The sequence below is a fragment of the Diorhabda carinulata genome, chromosome X (genome assembly GCF_026250575.1).
Source record: "Diorhabda carinulata isolate Delta chromosome X, icDioCari1.1, whole genome shotgun sequence".
NCBI classification, from domain to species: domain Eukaryota; kingdom Metazoa; phylum Arthropoda; class Insecta; order Coleoptera; family Chrysomelidae; genus Diorhabda; species Diorhabda carinulata.
The window spans coordinates 22217072-22240921 of record NC_079472.1 but is presented as its reverse complement, the minus strand read 5'-3'; the positions used below and the strand labels follow the sequence as shown (position 1 = coordinate 22240921).

Genomic DNA, 23850 nt, shown 5'->3' with positions numbered 1-23850 from the left:
AAATTATGGTGCTTATTTTTTTCTCTGCAGCTATTGTTTTGGTGAAAAAATTTAAGAATAAAAAATATTTTTAAATAAAATGAGGATTTTAAGTTATAAGTTTATTCCATAAAAATTTTGATATGAAATAAAGTAAGGGTTGCTAATTTCACCCCCGTATACTGTAACAGGAATATTGAAAAAATACCCGTAGTTAGTCCTTTCCGAGTGCACGAAAATTACAGAATTTCAATTATCTAGCTTTACTTGAATTATAGAAAAAGAAAATAGAAACTTAATTCTAGCCACAACATTCTAAGGGTGATATCTCGCAAAAGGATGATAACTTTTGTTATGGAAAAGTTTTAATTTCATACTTAACTTCCTGAATTTTGTCGCATGAATTTAGAAACACCCTGTATAAGTATAACAAATATGTATGAGATTTTTGTCGTTGGGTGTATCTGTTTCAAAAATAAGTACCAAAGTATAATTTATCTAAATCATTAGAATACTTCGATTTAATAATTAATTTTTCATAAATATATTGAACTTTCTTTCTATTGCTATTTTATGAAATACGTCGAAAATATTAATCAATATATTTGCTAATGCTATAACTAATTGTTTATCTAATTATATCAGATGCAAATGTTTTTTATCATTTTTTTATTTTGATACTTCACAATTAATCTTCACGAATATTCTATTTTTCAGTTTTGGTGTAAGAAAAACGTCAAAAACATAACAAAACAAGCAACTTTTCCGTATAAAACCACATCACATATGTAAAGTCGATGATAATTTTATTACTGGAAAAAATCGAACATTAAATATTTTCTAAAAAGCTATAGTTATTGAAATTACTTGGACATAAGGTGGGTTATTCCATATTCTGCAGTTTTCTTTCTGAATAGAATAGGACAAAACATTCCATTATCATGAAAAAGGCGAATATCTTTAAGTTCTAAAAGGAAAAATATAAAATATTCACCTCTTTTAGAGTCGTCTAAAGTTATTCCGCATCCATTACACCTTAAATAAGGCTTAATTAAACATTTTGTTATGATTTTTGTATGAAAAATTCCATAAAATAAGTGACGGAAAAATGGACGAAGATATTCTCGTTTTACCTCAAATCATGGAGCTTTATATATATATAAACAGCTCAACAAGCCTTATAGGCGCAAAGTTTGGAGTCGCTCTCCTCCAACTATTTTTGTTCATCGCTGCTTCACGCCAGTTCTCCTTTTCTATTCTTTCTAAATCTTCTCTATATGCTTCTATCCATTTTTTCCGTTTGTCTCCTTCTCCTCTTAACACTCTTTCCACCCAACTGTCTTCGTCCATTCTGGGTATACGCCCCATCTAACCACATACCCTATGTCAGCGTCACCATACAGTACTTTGATCTCTGTATTCGTTCTTCTTCTTCACTCGTTTTGCACTCGCACTCCTCCGAAAATCCTTCTTAGTGCCTTTCTCTCCCATATGTTTATTATGTTTTCTTCTTTTTTGTTCATGATCCAACACTCACTGCCTCACAGCACTGTTGGTTGTATAACTGTCTTGTAAATGCGTAACTTGAAATATATTTTGATCTTAATAGTCCTCCAAACGCTTTGTTCCCTCTCGTCAGTCTTTTGTCGATTTCCCTGGTTTCACCTCTTTTGTTTGTCACTATCACTCCCAGGTACTCGAACTCTTGGATTTTTTCAAATCTATACTCCTCTGTCGTCACTTTTTATTGGTTGCAGCTATTCAGATCCCTTCCAGTCTCCATATATTTGGTCTTATGTTCATTTATGCGCAATCATTCCCTGGGTCTCCATGTCCCTACTTCTCAGGATCATTTCAAAAACCTCTTTTAGTTTCAAGTTTTTCCGATGGACTTTCTTCCTAACCTAACCTAACCATTTCAGGGAGTTAATAAAAGATAAAATATTTGAGGAAATTCGAATGATCTAGTGAAACGAGCAATGTAAAAACGGTGATTGCTAATTTTTTGGTACTCATAGTTTTGTATTGAGGTATTGTTCGCTTATCAACCATTGCTTTACAGTATGTTACACAAGATTAATTCCTTGAACTCACATTTCGTTTTTTTTTTGAGAATTTGGCTAATGTTAGCTGTGGAGAAAGGTTTCTTCATGCCATTTCACAGATGAAAGAACGCTATCAGAGCAATTGAAGCTCAAGATTTTGGCAAATTACTGTTGGACGTTAAAGGAGCTAAATTTACCGGAAAGTCCTAAATAGTAAATTCATAATGAACTTTTTTACCTTTTTTTAATTTGAGACGGGCTTAGTCAATAAAAAACCAATAATATTTTTGGATTATTTATTCTTATTAACAATCAACTATCATATTTTGCGTATTTCTTCCGTTTTACTTTTTATTGCAAACGGTTCAAGTTTTTCTCTGGTGGCGTTTTAGTTAATCTATGTTTAACAATGGATTCAGTTTTAAGGAAATTTCCTTTTCAGTGGAATTAAGTGTAATTCATATTACGTCTGTGATTATGAATAAAAAAATAGAATAATAACTCATCAAGATCATATTACTTCTTGTTGGAAATTTCCGAATTTTTTCGGATTTTTTATTGATCGGTGTCAAGTCCTAGATTGTTTCCCATTATAAAAACATTACTTGGGTTTCAGATTATTTTGTAGTGTGGTCAATATTATTTTGTGAAATAATTTTTTATTCTAGGTATCAGTTAGGTTCACTAAATTAAGTAATTTCTATCAAGATTTGTAAAAACTAACTAGTGCCGATTTCTAATTTCACTATCACATTTGAGAGAATGAAAAATGCAGTTTTTAACAATTTCCTTTATTTACATATTTAGAATGATAGCCCGGTTGCGATAATATTGATAAATTAAGTCCGTTTCAGTATAATTTCTTGAAATACTACTATGGAAAAAAATCACATCAACAGATAAAAGTATTTACACATCTATGTACGTTAATTATGAACAAAAGGTGAAATACCATGCTTTTTGTATAGAGATAAGATTAAAGTATATCACTATTATCAGAAACAATAGGTTTGTTTTCCTTCAAAAAAAGTATGGTGTAATTAATAGATGTGAATCTGAATTTGTTGAGGAGCGTCCACATTATGCCGAAATAGACCGACCGTTCGGCTTATGCCGAGCGGCATGTTTGGTTCGGCCCATTTGGGTCGGACTGTACAGTATAGACGTCCCGAATTATTGCCGAACCGCGCAGTTGTGAAAAAACATTTCAGCATTGAGCGTGAATTGCGTGATTCGTGCAAAACAATGATAAGCGATGATGATGGGATTCTGGATGCAGCTGCTGCTATTATCATCTGCTTTGCAGCTCGTCAGAGCCGATGTCGTCGCTCTCGAAGATATTGGATTCGCCCCAGCATTCTCAATAGCCGAAAAAAGTACAGGACTAGCGAATTTATGAAAGACTTACTTCTTGATCAAGCCGATGAGCTGAATCTAGAATACAAAAATGACGTAGGGTTCTGCAACTTCTTCAGGATGAATGTAACTGATTTTGAGATCCTCCTTAGAATTACTGAACCCAAAATTTCTAAAAACAACAAGCTCTTCCAGCAGGTGAACGCCTCGCTGTGACTCCACGCTTCATTGCGACTGGAGATTCATTCCATTCGCATGAAAATATCCAAGCAATCATTGTGATGTAATGATTATAGGATCTCTATTATATATAATTTCAATTCTAACGGCATCTGATGCCATTTGACAAAATTCTTCTATTTAACTTTAGTTTTTTTCTTTCCTCAACGCTCCACATCAGCCAAGATGATACAAAGGAGTTTAAAAATGTATTTATAATAATTCGATTTTGAGGGTATTCAAATTGATAAAATCATGTTTAAAATCTACTAAATTCGTCGTTTCATATGTTCAAACATCACAATAACTTCAATTTATATTTAAAAAGGATTATATTCAATTGTATATTAATTGAATAAAATCATGATAATTACGTAATTCTATTTAGCTCCCATATTTTTTATAATATAAACAAGATTAAATTAAATCCGAATAGAGTGTTAGCTAATATAATACATATCCGTGTCTGATAGAAATGACACGTTCACGAACAATTTTTTTAAAAACAACCTTGAATGAAAAATCCTAACCTCAAATTACAACCTCTAACGACCTATATTACAGCAGGTTGACATTCAAAGCCGAAACAAGTGAATGCACAAACACAGGATGGCTCATGGCTTGCTAAGCTTCGATGATCCGTAGCTATTTAGATGACAAGGGAACCAACAGGTAGTTAACGCGATGTTGTCATATCTCTATTCATAATTTTAATTGACTAGTTCTTTTATATATCATCTATTCTAAGCCCCCTATGTTTTTTCCAGGTATTATTAATTTCGATATTGTTTAGTAACCATGTATATTTACTCACTTTGCATATTTTTGTCGCGAGTTTAACATAAAAGGGCTTCACAAATCATAACTGGGGAACTGAATAAAATGTTCTTTATGTTTAAAGCAAAACTAACATATTTCTCTTACTGGCGAATAAAACTATATTAACGTTGTCACTGCGACGAATCTTTCGTACTTTCTCCATATTCATTTTAATTTTATAGCATTAGGAAAAATTAGTCATTCAATGAAAAATTACATAAAACTACAAAAGTTGGAATTATATCAATTTTTATTCAAATTTTCTGTAGTCTTCTAAAAATCACAACAAATCGTATATACTTGGCAACGTAGTAATTCGTTAACGATAATTAGGAACAAGTAAGCATCGAATTGTATGCCAGAAGACCGAATGACATCGAGCTATGCCGAATGAGCATGGGAACGCGCCGAGCTTGATGTATCACACACCGTTGCTAATATTGAAAAATTTAAGTTAAGCTAGGTAATAAAATTTTTTTCCTTTCAGTAAAATGACTTTAAATAACTAGGATGTATAAGATAATATCTTTAAAAAAATGAGGAGTATCTTTGTCAACTTATATTGATACAAAGCTGTAACGAATAACATGTGCTTTAAATAATTCTTCTTTTTTCTCTTATAATATGTCTTTTTAGTTTCTCCTTCGATATCTTTCCTCAACCTTACTCTAGATTGTCACTCAATCTCTTTAGATCTCTCACCTCGTTATGTACTTCTCCATGACTGGTTATGTAAGTTCCAGTCCTAATTTGCATCTAATGAGCTCTTTTAATGTTGTCGTCAATATGTGAGATTGAAGGTATTAATAATCTTTGAAGATCATTATTTTTTGACACATAACATGGCGTCTTCGGCATAGCACAGTATTTGCTTTAAATACGATTTTCAATATTTTCGAGGTCTTAAAGATTCTTCCATGCTCAGTAATTTCAGGCAAATATAATAGAAGAAATATAAAAAATAAATTAATAGAATGCCTATATACCACTGATACTATTTACGTTATCAGAAGTCATTTCCAAATATAAATTTTCAAAAATCTTATTCAACTTTTTCTTTGTTTGTTCAAAAGAAAAAAGTGGCAACGTCGCGATCTGAATAGGATGCTGGATCGTGATACGACGAAGGACTAAACTTTATCCCGCATAACTTTGCAATGCGGCAGTATTTTGTTCTCACCGTCGGTTTTGAATAGTAGTGGTACTGTGGTAGTAGTAAGTAGCGTTCGGCAATCAGTTGTTGATAAGTCGGTGTGTTAGAACGTTGTGAGCGTGAGAGTGTGAGTTTACGATGGTTACTACGACGAATTCCGTCACTAGTACGACAATGATTCAAACGAGCAGTATATCTCCGACGCCTAGTACACCCAGTACGGGAGACAATAATGGAATTGCTAGGAGGATTAGTGATAATAGAAGGGTAAATCATCTTATTATATTTTCAATAATTAGAAAAAAGTTATTTATTAATAACTTTGGCGAATAATTTTGTGAAGGTAAATAAATTTAAATCCATTTTTGAAGATTTCTATACAACTTTATTACATTTTTGTTCAATTAGAACTTGTTAAATCTTTTGAAATATTGTTGGTGTTTATTTTTTGTGGTCAAAGGTATCCATCTGTTAACTAAAATTCAAAATTATGTCTTAAATATAATATAAATAATTTATAGTATGCATACTATACTTTTCTCCATTAGCTAGCTAGTTTAAATACAAAGTTTATTTTTAGATAGGTTCTTAAAATTAGGATTTTTGATTTAACTTAGAACGTGCTTTTCGAGCATCTCATATTTATTTAATTTTTGTTTCCGTTTTCGTTTTAAATTTTAAATAACAATTTTCTATTCTGTGTTTTAATTGAAAGTTATACAAGTGGAAAATGAAGGGATTCCCGCTTCCTCGAAATTTTTTAAGAATATTTTCGATAATTTCATACAGTTCTTCGAAAATTGAACCAATTTCTAACTGAATACGTCATTGATGACGTGTATAAAATTTTATAATGTATGAACTATACTCAGGTCACTAGCTTGTAGGAAAAAACGTAATTGAGCAATTATCGACGATGGCGTGCAGAGGGGCTGAAGAGATTTTGCTTGGAGCATTCTAACTTAGATAGTAAAAGTTTGGGTTGTGTTTTTTAAGATAGTGGTCTCGAGGAGGTCGAAAAAGAACGGAAGGATCGGTAGTGAGGTTATCATATTAAATCCAGAAAATAATTTTCAGTTAAACGTGACTTAGAAGAAATTATCTTAAAATAATTCAAGAATTTATAAGAACGTTTTGCAAAATACTTGTACCATTTGTACATAATCTGACAGAGTATAAAGAAAATCGTTTTTACATCAAACGAAGAGTTTTGTTTGTATTTTTAGGTGCAAGTTGTAATCCAAATGACAAATAAAAGTTTAACAAATTATTTATTTGAATTTTTATAATAATTTGAAATAAAGGTTACTTTTGATGCTACGAGTTTTAAGAATGATTTGCATCTTTCGTTTTTTGAGGAATATAGAGTTTTCTGTAGATTTCCACAGATAAACTTTTTCCTTCATCATTAAAAACCCGCAAGAATAGCTGAATCTCCACGGAAGTTGATTTTTTTAACATAGTCGAAAAAGCAGAAAGTATCTTACCAGAAATTAGGTTCCCAAATCTGTCTATATTTAAACCAAGAAGGCAGTATTCCGTAAAAGGATAATTGGTGAGCCGTGCCATTAGAGCTAGAATGAATCATCGGACCTTTTCCATTGAATCAGCATATTTACTTACACATTCTGCGAAGATTTATTGATGAAGTTCTTTAAAATTTTCAACAGACGGTTGCTCTACTCAATCTACTCAAAAGCTACTGAATAGCTAAATAATGTTCTTTCGGTTCCGTGCCTTCTTCAACGGGTTATTTCCTTGATAATTTGATTAAATCGGACTCTATCTGTCGTTAGTTGTTCCATTTCCAGTCCCGTCCAATTTCTAATATTTTGTAGTCACTATAACTTTTTGCGACCTAACTTTTCTGCTCCAACTTTTCCCTGAATAATCAGGCGAGGGATGAGATACTTCGTACCTCGCATTATATGCCCGAAATAACTTTCTTGTGTTTATGATGTTTATGAGTTCTAGATCAAATGTCTAAGTATCTTTACTTTATATGTGCTATCCACTGTATCTATCCACTTGCCTAAAAAACAAATGGTTCCTTCCAGGATTTGGAACATTTTTTGAGCTTTTTTTGTATTTATTTTTTGGTTCTTTGTTTTTCATTTTAAAATTTTTTTGTTTACTATTTGATAGTAAGCGGGTAATAGGGAAGCGCGCGGGTACAGCTGCAGGTAAACCGCAGAAAACCTGCATCACCACGATCATCTTAGTTAAGGTTTACGTTGCTGTTTGCACTCGTAAATTTCAATTGTACCGTTATACTTTCCAATAGTTCTAGAGACAAATTAGTCTATTGGAAATCAGCTGTCACAACTATTTTTTCTCAAAAAATCACGCTGTCGAGAAATAATGTATGTAGTGTATGCTGTATTGAAAAATAAATGCCATAGTGAAGTCAAATCATTCGTATAAAGAAACACTTTGATATATCCTCTAAACAAAGGTCATATCTACTATGTATTTTCAATTTCTTACAAACTTTTATTTATAAATATTCCTTTAATGCAACCAAAATGTTAATTTTTATTTAATCTATTACAATGCCTCCAAGTTACACGACTTGACTACGTTATTATCATTAAACATTCCTATCTAAATGTAAATTACTTGAATTCAACAAGTACGTTCTCAAGTTTACCTCAAACACGTTTGAAATTTTTAAAGTCCGACTAAGGTCGTTTAGATTAAAATGAAGGAAGTTGAAAAATCCCCGTCCATGACACGCGTTCTATATTGTATATGAAAAACGAATAAATGAGGATGACACTTGTCATTATCAGCATCCATTATTAATAAGATCAAATTGTACCAAGAAGCTAAATTTTTTTTATCTTTCAGTGAATTTCTAATGAGAATTTCTACCAATTTTTTCTATTTTATGCTTTTTCGTTTACAAGGACTACAAATAGTTTTAAAATGAATATTTTCAAGTTTTTTTTTAAAAAATTGACCTTTTTATTCACGACTTTGATGAGATTCAATCTATCAACTGTAGGATTGTAAGCCTATAAGCTTAAATAAATGATTTTACAAAAAATCCTTATCAAATCTTGTAAAATCAACTTACGACTTTAACCCACGATCATTTGACTCCTAGGCGACGAACCAACGACGCGAATGTCAAGCCATTGTTGTAGTAAGTCCTTAGCCACAAAATTCAATTCAGTTTATAATATTTAACATTCAAAAAACATTCAAATCTAATTATTCATGAATTTTTCAATTGTTTTAATATTTGTTTCTTGTAGCTCCATCGATAAGCAACATTGTTAAATAATATATAGGTTCTATGACATTATGTTTTATGTAAAAACTTATTTACTTGATATTATTGAATATTTTACCATATTTTTTATTGAAACATGTAAGTACTATTACATTCAAAAGTGCAAAAGCTAAATTTCATGTTAATAGGTGGTTTAAGTCTTAAAAAAAAAACAAAATACAAAACTATACCTATACCGAGTGTGAGATGACGTGACACAGCGCGTGTTTTTGTGACATATTACGTCACGGGATGATGTGGATTAGCGCTTATTGATAACGCGACACTACGCAGGGCTACTCGCGACAGGCGCGTGGCGCTGTAGACGACTCAGTTTTACAGTGGGTCGAGGGACAGTGTAACAGATAGGTCTCCATATTTTTTAATGCATTTGACCTCAGAAGTATATAAAACCCAATTCGAAATAACTCAGAGTAGTTTTAACCCTAAATAAGCCTAGAGACGTGTGCCACATGCCAAATTATTTAAAAATAATCATACAGTTTTTGGCACATGAATTGTTTCATCAGAAAATTTTCTTATTCATAGAATTTGCAGTAGTCTGATAAAGTAAAATAATAAAATGATAATTCGTGTGAAAACTAATCATTTTTATTCAAAATTCTTAGTAAATCACAAATAAAATACTCAAATAATTGAATAAAAAATCAAAAGTATTATAAATAAAAATTGATAATGGTAAAAGTTTATTTTTAAAAATATTGATTTTGTTAATAAAATCTAGAAGTAACTTTTACATGAAACTAATTGTAAATATAGTATAATCCACTAAAATGTTTCTGTTACTAAAATAAATCGCCTGTTGCATCACTAGTTTGTCTTCAAAATATAGTAGGAAGAGCGTTACTCTTCAATTTTTTCTTCTTATTTACTCTGACTTTCTCCCATTGATCACCATCAAAATGAAGCTATAAAAAATAAGGTCTTTTAATATTGGACGTCAATTAAAAAATAAAAGATAAGATAGTACAGTATAATTAACTAATCCAAAACAACCCTCTTCACAGCGGTGCATCATAATCAATTACTTATTTATTATTATGAACTATAACCTCATTAAGTTATCGTTGCTATAAATTTGTATATGTTTAGTCTGTCTGTCAGTATTATAGATTCTACTTCAACCCCATTAAAGTATCGTCTTCAATTATTTATCATTAATGTGACTATAATGAACCATAAATATATTCAATTTGTTATTCGTTTAGTACGCCAGTCAGATTGGTGTAACTAATTGTAAATTTAAATTATTAAATCCTCAATTTGCCAAATAAATTGTTTGTATAAAGCAAGTTGGTGAATTGAGTTATTTAATTGTATTTTCTTATTTCTACGTCCAGGAGCATAACACTTTGGAATTTTCAACAAATACTTAATGCCAACAGTAAAATATAAACTTTTCACTCAATCAGATTTGTTTACACACAAACACACGCTTACGATCACATCACTGATAGCTGAACCTACGACTGTGTAAGTTAGGGTACTAAATATGACGGTACCAATAAGAAAGAGAGTAAGCATCTGTCACACTGTCCCTCGACCCACAGTACACAGCTTCTCTTGTTGTATGGTTCTTACAACAAGTGTTATTTCAAATTTTTTTGTGAAATAATAGTAGAGGAGAAGTTGATAGAGGCAGTAGGGAAATACAAGGAACTTTACGGTACCATATGAATATTAATCCGTTCCCTCGATTTTCTTTCCGGCAGGATATTTGATGATTTCAATTTCTCTTTTTAAAGGAATAAAACAGTAATTTTTCTTCAGCATCGTCTTGTTTGGAACAATAATAATTTTAGTCGTGAATCATACATTTTAGATGCACTTGGTCGCGAGTTGATTTGAAAGCTGTGCATCAATATACGTATTAGCGTACGTGTCCTATCTCTCGTGCTATACGCGTCTGAATTTGCGCCTTGCCTAAAGTGTAGTACTTCAGAAATAAATAACGATCACCTCCAAAGATTTGTATTTGGTGCAATCAACATGTTCAACATCCTGATTTCGTCAAAAACATTCACAACTACAAAGAATACAGGTCTGTGAAGGTTAATTCAAATACAAATTGTTTTATTCTATTTCTGAATCACAAGTCATTACAAACGACATTGCTCTTTTTTTAATAATCACTATATGCTAAACAATGACATCATTTCTTATATAAACATAGTGAATGGAAAAAGATAAAAATTGTTTGTCGCATGGTATGACGCGACAGCAAGTTTTCTCCAGCCAATTAGAATTAAAAAAAAATTAAAAATGTTATAAGTTTGAGGCCACCCAAAAATACTCCAGACAGACCGTTAGTCTCGTGGACCCACATCCTAATTTACCCGCCACGAATGATATTTGATCACGGTCAGTCTAGTTCTAAAATTAAAAGAAAGAATATATTCTAAGACGTCCGACACGACTTGGCACTGTACTTAAACAACACTTTTTTGTTGCCGGCACGCGCCAGACAGAGGCGGAACATAAAATATCCAAATGGAAAAAATACAGTTCTTCCAATTACAATTGCCAACTTTCACAGCGATTAAGCAGAAAAGACAAAAGCTATTAATTTCATTTAAGTATAGAAATATTTTTTGAAAAGCAACACGACAGTCAGAGTACATAGAACTAGAATCATCATGGGTCGGATAGAGGGTGGGTTCCATAATATACATACTTCTTAATAGCATTTTCTACACATTATATCCTAATCTTTTGGTGGTCTCCTGTCTTAAATTTTTTAACCCTTTTTATAGCGTAGCTTTGATGTTTGACATATTCGTGATTTTATGATATTATGACGTCCAAGAAGTTGGCACGGCATTTTGGAGTAACAGAGATTTTGAAGGTTGTTATCGTTTTGTTCTAGTTTGTTACAAAAGAGCATAGGGATGAGAATAAAAATTCTGGAGGTAATTGAAGAAAAAATATTTTTTAACTACCCCCACACTTTCGAGATATCGCAATTATAATCGTCGTTTGGAATTGTTTCTGTTCTCAATTCTTCTACAATAATTCTTTGGAAATCTAAGTAAAATTGATCATATTATTTAACTAATATTCCACCGCCACCTCAATTTCGAGAAATCGTTATAATATTGGTTGCTTCGAGTTGATCTGGCTTCTCCTTAGATTTTAATGGTTGCTCCAAGTTGCTCCAGTTCTGTTCTATTTTGTTCTAGAACGACATAGAGCTTTTAGAGTACATTGAAAAATATCAGATTTTTCATAGGAGACCAAATTTTTTAGTTTGGGAAATTGTATACCAATCGCTAATTTATGAAAAAAAAATTTTTTTAAACGAACTGTTGCAGAAGAGGGTTGAGAATCTTCGAAGAATCTAAGCCAGAACAACTCATATAATAGCGATTTTTATATATTGAGGTGGCAAACAAAAAAAAATTCGAATACAATAGAGAACAAACAAACAACCATTATAGTCGCGAGAGCTGGAAAGTTTGGTGCTAGCCATTATTATTTTTTGAATTTTTGAAAAATAAATTTCTTTTGAACGTTATTGGAACAGTATGAACAACCCAAAGGAACTTCCAAAATAACGATAGCTTGAAATTGCGGCACCATACTTATACTCTTATTAATATGGAGGTAGTCTTGAGAGGATTTAATTTAAGAAAAAAATGGGTCTATAAGAACGTCTGAATGATGATTCAGTAATAGTCATATTTCAATCGGTTTAAAGATGCTAAAATTCACAATCTACTTTTTGGGGCTCTAGAAGGCATCAACCAGATGAATGAGATATCTAATGTTTGCAGACGCTGCCTATTTTATCACTGGAGAAATATTATCCAAACACTTATTCATATCAAAACAAATGATATTCCAAGATCCCTCGAAATTACAGACTCTTCTATTCCAATCCATATACTTAACGTATCCCACATACCTTTTGATTTTTGATGCCCGTCGATCAAATCCGCATAGACTTTTGCTTTCCTTCAATGTATTTTCAATATAGGAAATCAGATCTTACCGATGATGAATTTTACGTAATACAGCCTTAATTTGTATTCTAAAACTTACAATCAATTTCATCGAGTGAAATTGTCTTAATTGACTTGAAATAAATCTTCACCGTGACGAAAACCTGTTGATCTTTAACAAGAATATTTAGAACACATCTTATCTTTAGTAATAACACGTACCAATATTTCACTATCAATTGTTACATAAAATAAAAATATCATATGTCACAATTAATTTGATTTGTTTCTTTAAAAATATGAACCTCCTTTTAAATTTTCTCATCTCTTCACTGTTTATGTCTCGAGATCTTTCCCACGATTTTGCCGCTTATGATTACTCATTCCCTTTCTTCTTTTTTGCAGAGTAACAAGCCTATTATGGAGAAAAGGCGAAGGGCGAGGATAAATAATTGTCTGAACGAGTTGAAGACCCTCATATTGGATGCTATGAAAAAAGACGTAAGTATTCAATGGGTTTCGCAGACAGGTCCGGTTTCTCCTATCAATATTCGACACATTGAGGTGTCTGTCCACCGTAAAATACCTTGACATTGCTAGGAACGTATCAGATACAAAAATATTCTTTTCAATTTGTGACCAACATCGTCTCACGTACCATGCAGTTAGGGAGAATTTTTTGTCGGTACTTACACGCAACGTTGCTCATCCGCTTGATGGAGGCAACTAGTCCGTTAGTATATGGGTGGTAATCATATAAGGAGACGGTTTTCTAAACGCCTTGCCTCACCGTTGACATATGTTGATAGTACTCTAAGACATTCATGCAACATCGATATGATTTTTATTGGTTTTGGTTACTAGGATGGTAGAGCGTATGGTGTTGCTTTTCCTACTAAGGAGTGGAAGGAACATTACAAAAAGGAACTCAGAGAAAGCAGAAAAGAGTTTATTATTCAGTCTTCCAAACTATATACGGTTCAAGGTACAGAAGAAAAAATCACCGGATAACAAGTGATGAATGCACTAAAAACTACGAAAAACAAACGAGTTACTGGACCTGGTGGTATCCCAGCAGAGCTATTAAAAAAAAAGGAACAAAGAAACAATCGAATGTGCTGAGCGTTCTGTTTAATAAATATTTGAATAGATAGAATGTGTCAGATGAATCGAAAAAAGTTGGATTACTGCTATACATAAAAAGGGGAGGAAGACCGCCTCCAATTGGCAAAATTCTGGAATGTCCAATCGAAAAAAGAATATACCTCACCGTAGTGAGTACAGTACAATGTAATCGGCAGATATCTTTTAGTCTAGTGTCACTAAATTCATTAAAAATTGATTGTTATTGATTTCCACAATAGTCTCCGTTCAACTCTATACAATAATTGCTTCCACGATTTAAGTGGTTATCAACATCAGCCACGACTTTAGGCTCAAAGTAAAAAGAAAAACCCTTTGTTAGGTATATGTAGAAGACAGGATGCAGCTATAACTAATTTATTATCCTGTATCATTTTTAAGGATATGTACGTAAATTGCAGCAATATTTGCACAATCGCACTAATATTCCGTTATTTCGAATTGGTCGAACCATTTCAGATGAGTTTTGTCAAATTTGTTGGCCTTCCGAACCTATTTCATGTTATCTAAAGCAATTAAAGTTTGCTACTCTTTGATAGCGTAATTTCCGAAATGCATTCTCCTAAACTGTCTTTACAAATTGGTCTGCGGAGTGTTTTTTATGATGGAGAATTATGATTACGTACGCCATCTCTTAGGTAATATAATAAAATTTTGAGGTCTTTCTTATTGGTGTTCATTTATTGTTGTCTGTATGTAGAATTGTTTAAATCATCTGCTATTCAAATTAATCGATATGTGAATTGTCGAGACATTGCTGATGTACTGACCATCCATATTGTTTGGAATCATTCTATTATACAAAAAAATCGATGTTTGCATGGACCTCACAAAATAAAGAGCGATGGAAATTGATAAAATATGAGGAATGTTAAATACAAAGGATTGTGTTCGAAGCGTGGTCAAGTGAGATGAAGGACTATATATTGTGATGCTGTGGGTATGGTGGGACTGGAAGATAATTATATACATAATAAAAGTAATCAGAATTTATTATATTACAACGGAAGACCTCACATACCTTCGATTACTTGACAAAACTTGACTGAGCTTAATTTGAAGTTTAAATGAATATTCTACCGTCTGACTGTCATTTGTATTTGTATTAGCAGAACTTTCTTGATGGAAAAAAATTGATTATAAAGTATTTTGTCACTAAACTAGAAATGATTTAGATCGAGGGAATTTGAAACTACTGGAAAGAAATAAAAAACATCGATAGTAATAATAGAACATATGTACTTGAATAACATTTGATGGAAAACTTTTATTGAAAAATGGAATCATACCGTAAACCCATGCTGAGCGACGTATATTCAGCTAAAAAACTATTTAACATAACAGTTTATGGATGACTACTTGAACTTTCCAAACGAAATAATCGAAAAATAAATAAAATAATGCCTTGCATTGGAATAGTTGAACAAATTTCACGAATAACGAATGTTTTCTATACAAAATAAACGTTGCAAATGGTTTAAAGCAATATCAACTGTCTTGTAGGAGAATCACCCAGTGGCAATTTTGGGTACATACCATGGAGCATTTACAATAATTCTTAGTACTTTTGATTGAGATCTTTCTACAATTGCTATACTTGAGTTGGATGCAGTGCCCCATAGTTGAATACCATAACTCCAGATGAGTTTAAATGTGACTTTGTATATATTAACAGCTTGTTGTTGATTGTTAGTTGAGATTTTCGACCTATTAACCAGTACAGTTTGCTGAATTTTAGACCTAATTGCTTTCTCTTGGTTAGTATGCGGATGCTTCAGGTTATTGATTTGTAAGTCCTTGACCAAGAGTCGAAGAAGTGATTTTATTTTAATTAACGATTTCGATGTCGTGACTCTAGGTGGTCATGCAAACATCTTCGCTAAAATTGGTTTCAGTACTTCTGGAGATGTCCTTCAATACTTTTGATTGTTTTTGGTGTGGTATACGACATTTTGTAGATAAATTGAAAATAAAAAAAAGTCATTTAAGGAGACTTAATATAATACTAGAGAAACCAACAGAAAAAATCATCATCACGGTCTTATAGATTTAATTTGAAACTGTTTCCAGTCGATATCAAAATATCTAGTGAATTTTCATTTTACCACAAAACAACGAATGTTTAACATGAAAGAAATAATTCCACGATCATTGAAAATATCACGTGATGTCACAATATCAATCACTTGTATGTAAATCACTCAATACATACATTGAGTGTATGTATATGTATATTGATCTTTGAATGGCAAGTGAACGATGAGGAAATCTTTTGGACCACTAGGAGCCGCAATATTTCAGATTGAAATTAAAAATACAGACCCTTTGTATTTCATCAGAAACCCATAAAAGATTTAATTCCGATCAGATTTTTTTGAGATGTCTCCCTGTATGTAGACAGATTTTAATTGGTGGCGGATGGACTGTCACCACTATCATGTTTTTGGGAGGTCTGAAGTCTCTGAAGTGGATTATTCCTCTAGAACCAAATTTTTTGGGTAGGTTCCCTGGGTGGTCAAATGCTAAAAACCAAAAATTTGGATAGTTATAAAAAATTGCATTTTCGCAGTTTGTATCAAATTATTGGACATTGTAGTTGTAATGTTAGACTTTTGGCCGTACGAAAAAAACCTAAACGTAAACCCCCATTATTTTTTAATCAATTTCTAAATTCAAATTTCAATTTTGATGTTCAGGGTGGCCCTAGTAAATTGATTCCACATCCTATTTCCAGCAACTTTCACCTAGGTCACGTTTTTGATAGGAGGAATCGTATAAAAAGGTTTTATGGTGTTTTTCAACAAACCAAAACCCCCCTTTTCCATATAAGAGGAGTAGCTACCATTTATTTTACATTAAATGTTGTACGCACACAGAACTCCTTTTTCTTAGGAATATTTCCGAGTCCATGACTGGTTTTATCAGTGAAACTCATACGGTTTATTGTGAAAATATTGAAAACGCCCAGATTTTTATTCATATTGCGATTAACTAAATGTCATTCCTTTATTGACTTTTTTTTACAATTCATGAGAATTAAAGACAATCGTACGTTCATAAAGTATAAACAAACATTTAAAATAAAACAACTGGAATTTATAGGGACAATATTTAAAAAAAAAGAAAGAAAAAAAAATTCTTATAAACCGGCACCAACTCGCAGGTAATTGACAACGGAAACTAAACTTTAAACCTTATTAGTTAATTTCTGTGTAGGTTGATTTTTGGGCGATTTTTATTAAAAATCTATGAAAGTTCAAGCTGCATAAACTTAAATTATGATAATTAAGTTTAATTATCATAATAAAGAGAATTCATTAATTTTGGTTCATCAAAAGAGTTGTGGTACTTTTTTTAACAAAAGGACATTTTTCATGGGTGGTCATTTAAAAAAAACTGACAATGTACATTGATAATAGAAACTGAAAAGAACAGCTTGATAAAAAATATGGGAAAATTCGAAATTTAAGTCCTATGTCCATCAAATACACTCTGCGACTGTCCAGTTTCGTTATTTTTTCTAAAGTTCCCCGTTGATATATTCCCGATGTTTAAATGAAATATAATATCAAGTTTGTTACAGTTTTTCACAAGGTTCTCGGTCAAATTATCGTACACTGGAATTATATATAGCGCTAAATTATGTAAGGAATAACTAATTCGATTGATAGTGGTATCACTAGTCCATTAAAACTGGAAATAACATTGATAATAAACACGCGCTTTATTTTTTTTTCTAACATAATATCTATCAAAAGTCATGACTAGCAATTTGTTGTTTGTCTGAACAAACAGTGATGGCTTGCGTTTAACATTGACATTCTTAACATCTCGGAAAGCTTGTGCTTGCGTCAATCAGTTGTGTACATTAGACTCAAAACAATTGAATGTTTACCATATCATTGTAATTATAAAAGTAATTTATGACAGGATAAGTGAATCCGTGATTTTATAATTTAGGTAAAATTCCTATCGGTTTCTTTATAGGGGAACACGTGTCACGTAATAAAAATGTGCCGTATTGAAAACAATTACATTATTTCTGTTTGCACAATAAATTTCGGGCAGACGTGCCATAGTTCAAATAGGTAAAGTAAACGTAAAAAAAATTAAATCTGCAATGGTAATTGCTATTGTTTTGAAAAGAATGTAGTAGAAATGATGCTGTTTGGATTATAGGTTTACAACTTGACGTTAGTTAAAGATATTAGCATTTTTCGATTATGTACATCGGAAATTTTTCTCAACTCACAAAATCTACACTTACATAATTTTTTAAACAAATTTTTATTATTAGAAAAATATTGAATAAGGCATAATTTACGATATAGTATCCCATTTCTAAACTATCCTTTATTCTTTTTTTTCGTCGTATTCCATGCCAATAAATATTTTATTCTATCTTCTATCCCGCTACTTCAACTTTCTCATTTCATGTTTTCCTTAGTCTTCCTTTATACTTTTTTTGCGGCATTTGCTACGTATACTTTTCTACCCATTTTTTCTCTTCCATTCTTGTTACAAAATTTTTTCTTTATGTGTTATTTCTAGAGATGTGTCGATATCAAAATTTTTCGATTCTCGATACCGATATCTAGAAAATCGATTCTCGATTCTCAATACCGATACCATCGATGTATAATAGTCCCTTGTTGAAAAAATTCTCTTACTAGAAACGTATTCATAATTTTTTTGAACAACCAACACACCAATTTTAGAATATCTATGCCTATATAGGGATAAATGATGCAATTTCTAATGATAAAAAATGTAAGCCATACGCAAAGGTTGAGTTGTCGAAATTATCAAATAAAATAAATATCAGGGAGAAATGTGGATGTACTTTTTCTTGCGTAAGGAAGACACAGCAGAGGTGGACATAATTGTCGCCGAATAAATAGGCCAGGTTGACAGATGATAGGTGTGTATCCAAAAAGCGAGATCTACATGGTACCCCTTTTCGGGGGTGGACATTTTTTGACAAAAAGTAATCCCAGAAATCTAAAGATCAGCAAATTTAAAATAAAAAATGCCATATAAAGTTTTTTCGCCAGATCAATAATTTTCGAGTTATTCGCAATTGAAAAGTACGATTTTTCGTCAAAAAACCGCATTTTTCAATAGTTTTTTACGTATAACTGCTATGATTCATTTTATCGAAAAAAGTGTAATGAACAAAAATGAAGCTTATAAAAAAACAAAGAAATTAAGCTATATTTTACGATCTTTATGTTCTACCTAAAGCAAGTTACAGAGACTTGAATAGCTTTTGTTTTACGTAATTGAGAATTTAACCTCAAATAACGGGAAAAGGGTACATTTTTCAAAAAAAGTCATAGACTACTTTTTAAAGAGCTTAAAAAGACCTTTCAAATGACCACTTATAAAAGTTGTTTCGTCCGAAATTTCAGTGAGATATGATGTAAAATATTTGAAGCTAAAAAAATTTCATCGCTATTTCATTGAAAATCAAAATGAAATTTATTCCTTGCTTCAAATATTTTATTTGGATGTTATTTACGACATCTGTAAGCTGATTAGAAATGCATATTTTGAAAAATAATAATTTTGAAAAAATACTTGAATAACACTTTTTTTTTATTTTCCAAAAAATTTTTTTGATCATTTTTTCTGCATAACTATAAGAGATACAAAATCAAATAAAGCATTTTTTTATGACAATTATTTTGCATTTTTTTGTGTAGCATGAAAATTGACGGAATTATAACCAAATTAATCTGTCATTATAGTGCGAGGATTGCTTATCCACAGCCCTTTATTAATAAAATGTGGAGGGTCTCAAGCCCTTGTAGTTATTGAAAAATCACTTCATGTTTGGAAAATAGACTTGTATACCGAAAAAATTCAAAATCAAAACATTAACAGTCATTAAAATTTTTTTTAAAATTTCTTATCAAAGGGGTGGTTCTTAAGCGTTGGCAGGGTATAGACAATTAAAATTACTTCAAGTACAGAGAAGAAACTATAATACCAAAAAGAATGCAAAATCTAAAAATTGGAAGTCATTAGATTTTCCTTCATTTCATTCTCTGCAAAGGGGTAGTTTTTAAGGGTTGAATAATAAAAATTAATAACTAATTGAATTTTATTAAAATGCTATGAATTTTTCACAGTAAAAATGAAATTGCAATGTTTTAAATCGTTAAAATATTTTTTCCTATATTATTTTCATCAGAAGGGTAGTTTTTAAAGATTTTTAATGGTTGATATTTCAAAATATATAAATTTTCTATTATACAATATGTTAAGATATTTATACTGTATAAACGAAAAATATTTGAATTGAAAAAAACGAAAAACAATAATATTGGTATTTTTCGATAAGGGGTGGTTTTCACCTCTTAAAAATGAATTACACAACTGGCGACCACGTAGATCTTGATATGGCGGGTGAGATGAGCTTAAATATAAATTTTCAGGAAAATCAGAGCTGCATTAAAGAATGTCAGCACTAAAAGGCAACATTCTCGTTTTTAATTGTATGTAGTTTTATCTCATCATATCATCAATTAAAATTTTAGCTTCTTGGCTTTTTGATTATTGTATCAAAAAACAAAATAATTATCCAAGTTATTTTAAAAGCAGAATTTTTCTACTTTCTACACCTAATATATCGAAGACGATATGGAACTACTTTGTCGGCGCAATAAATGTACCGAGGCAGCCTGTTGTTTGTACAAAGACAAATATTTTAACGAATGATTATCCAACATATGATATTTTCGGTATTAACTTTTTGCGATCGATTCTCGATACCGATACCAATGTCCAAGATTCGGTGGTCTCAAGAATCGACTCATCCCTAGTTATTTCTAATCCCGTCCAATCTCGTTTTACTTTCTACCTTCCTTAGATATCTCATCTCCATGCTCTGTATCTTATTTCTTTGGCTTTGTTAGGATAGGAGTGACCACTTTTTTATAAATTTGTGTTTTATTTATTTCAGTATATCCTTCCTTGCAATGAAGGTATTTTCAATATTTCTTAAGAGCCTTTTAGCCACCCCTTTATTTCATCCTCGATTTTTCTCTTATTTTTGATCATAGGTATGTAAACTTATTCACCTGTTTCAGTTTTGTTTCAATTGGGTATATTTCAAGTCCTTTTTCTGTCGTAACTTATAATGACTGTCTCTGTTTTCTTCTTCTTTATCTTCATGCTGATGTTCTCAAAGCTCGAATTATATACTCCTCAGTTTTTAATCATTGTGCTCTGTCTTTAGTGATTACTACTAAATGAAATGCATAGGCTATTTCTCGATACTTTGACCGTGTCCTCACCTTGCTTCGTCCATTTATCTTTTTTTTTAGTATACTCCGTATGCCGTTCCTGTCTATCTTCTCTAGAGCTTTTCTAGAGCTTTTTCGAGATCTATTGGTCTGAAGCATGTCTTCTACGTTTACACATCTCAGCCTTGTTTCTATTATCCTTGCATACAGTTTACCAACTATAATTTTTGCATTCTCATGTGTCTCTGTGCTTTTATTGGGAAATTATCACACTAGTTTGCCAATTTTCTACTGTTAATGTCAGTATTTTTTTTCATTTTAGTTCTTTTAGAGTCTATAATCAAATCATTTCGAGCTTCACCATTTTTTTAATCCTTCTGTTTTCTCTTCCTCCAGTATATGTTGTCTGTTCTCTTGTTCCTCTGGGGTAACCCAGTATTTTTCGTTATTTCTCTATCGTTATTTACTATCCTTTCAACAACTGTTTGAAATATTGTCTTTATCTTTCTACGATTTCTTCTTTGATATGAATTATTGTTATTGATAAACAAATATCACTCTGATGTTCTTCAGTCATATGTAGCACTACTATATATGTGTAGGCATTCACAAAAGAAAGTGAACATTGAATTTACTAAAGCCTTCTATCTATCTTACTAATAAAATCTATCTCTTAACCGGACATAATCACCTAAGACGCCATCTTGATCCTATGGGCATCACAGACTATCCGGAATGTCACTGGTGTTTGAAGAGAAAGAAACTGTGGACTAAGTAATCGATCAGTCCTTAGCACTTACAAGTGCGATTTCAAATACAAGGGCAAGCATTACAATTTGCCCAGAGACATTCAAGGTAGAAACCAAGATGCCCGATTGACTTTTCTAAAGACACATCAGCCTTTGGTATTTTATAAATGGGGTCATAACTATCAACTATACTGTACAATGCAACAATATGATCGTATTACCACCTTTCTATTTAACAAAAAATTCTACTCTATCGGGGTGAAGATCTAATTTTACGTTTCTCTTTATCGTAGCTTTTTACTGTTATATTACATAAACTTTTTTTGTTACAGCCTGCAAGACACTCGAAACTAGAAAAAGCTGACATCTTGGAAATGACAGTGAAACATTTACAAAATCTTCAAAGGCAACAGATCGCTATGTCGGCAGCGGCAGATCCATCGGTGATAAATAAATTTCGAGCTGGTTTCAGTGAATGCGCCTCAGAAGTCGGTCGATTTCCTGGATTAGATCCAATAGTTAGAAGAAGACTTTTACAGCATTTAGCTAATTGTCTAAATCAAGGTTCAAAACCTCAAGAAGTACCACAAGTACAAGTCCATATATTGCCGAATACGCAAAAACCTCTAGAACAACAAGTTCCTCAAACAAGCGGAATTATATTGAGTAACGGCAATGGTACTGGTGTTCAATTAGTACCTACTAGATTACCTAATGGAGATATAGCTTTAGTTCTACCAGCGTCTTTACAACCGCAATCACATTCTTCTCCAGCAGTGCCTTTACTAGTACCAATTGTTCCTGAGAGAACAGCATCCACGAACTCCGCTACTAGTGTTTATTCTAATTATTCACCTAGCCATAGTCCTGAACCTATGGAATCCATGTACAGCCAGCCTAAACCTTTATCTCTTGTTGTAAGAAAGGCGGAACCTATAGAAGAAAAACCTTGGAGGCCTTGGTAAAACTTTTAGTTCAGTTTGAAGAAGAGCCTTTGTTTGATATTACGGCTCAGTGATTTATGATAAGTTTGAGGTTGATACACTAACTAGTTTGCAATTTCATTATTTCGAAAAGTCTGTAAATTGTGCAATAAATTTAATATATGACTTGTAAAACTGGTTGGTATTCATCGATAGATATTTTTTTGTAGAAGTATTTTGAGAAAAAAAATTGTGATATAATAGATTACGTTAAATCAGTATTAACATTTTCCTAAATTTTAACTAACTATATCTCATCTTTTTTCTGTAGCTTATGCTAGTCTGTCATTTTTATTTCTCCAATTCTCAGAATTTTTTAATATTATTCTGTTAAGGGAAAGTATGCCCTTACTATTTTTATAAAAATTTATAAAAATCTTAGATAATAGTAAATTTAATTTTTTTTTTATTTTTGGATGGGTATATTTGATAATTGGTAAATTGATTGAAGAAAATTTAGGTTCTGGATAAAATTTTTCTGTTTCTTCTTTTCTGGAAAGACAAATTTGCTATACAACTTTGATTTTTCATTATAATTGTGATGATTAATTAAAATAATATATATATATACATATATATCTATCTATTTTTATTTGTAAGAATATTATAAGTGCCTTGTAAACAGCAAGATCAAGAATGTCTTCCAAAAGAATTTTTTCAAGTGCCACTAACAACTGTTCGATAGTTAAAAATTTTCTAAGGTAATGTATATATTATAAACTATATGAACTTTTGTATAAAATGTGTATTTTTGATTAATTGAATTTATTACGTTTATCAAATATTATGTATGAATAGAATTTAACGAAAATATTGTAAGTAAATATATACAAGCTATTCCAAAAGTTTTTTATTTCATCATGATATTGTTTATAGAACATAATTGGGTATTCCAAGAAATTCTTAACTCACCTT

The 23850-nt window shown here is 31.5% G+C and overlaps 1 protein-coding gene across 1 annotated transcript; it reads left to right on the top strand.

The window, feature by feature from the left end:
- Positions 1–5599: 5599 nt before the first annotated feature.
- Positions 5600–23770, top strand: LOC130901858 (protein hairy-like). Its single transcript, XM_057813492.1, has 3 exons — positions 5600–5838; positions 13216–13311; positions 22285–23770. The coding sequence occupies exons 1-3, from the start codon at positions 5710–5712 to the stop codon at positions 22915–22917; spliced, it is 858 nt and encodes a 285-aa protein (XP_057669475.1). The 5' UTR covers positions 5600–5709; the 3' UTR covers positions 22918–23770.
- Positions 23771–23850: the final 80 nt, after the last annotated feature.

What these genes read in the sequence shown, in the direction of transcription:
- LOC130901858 (XM_057813492.1), top strand. Translation starts at nt 5,710, where the DNA reads ATGGTTACTACGACGAATTCCGTCACTAGTACGACAATGATTCAAACG. An exon ending in GGATTAGTGATAATAGAAGG is followed by an intron (nt 5,839 to 13,215) that starts GTAAATCATCTT and finishes TCTTTTTTGCAG; the next exon opens with AGTAACAAGCCTATTATGGA. An exon ending in TGGATGCTATGAAAAAAGAC is followed by an intron (nt 13,312 to 22,284) that starts GTAAGTATTCAA and finishes TTTTTGTTACAG; the next exon opens with CCTGCAAGACACTCGAAACT.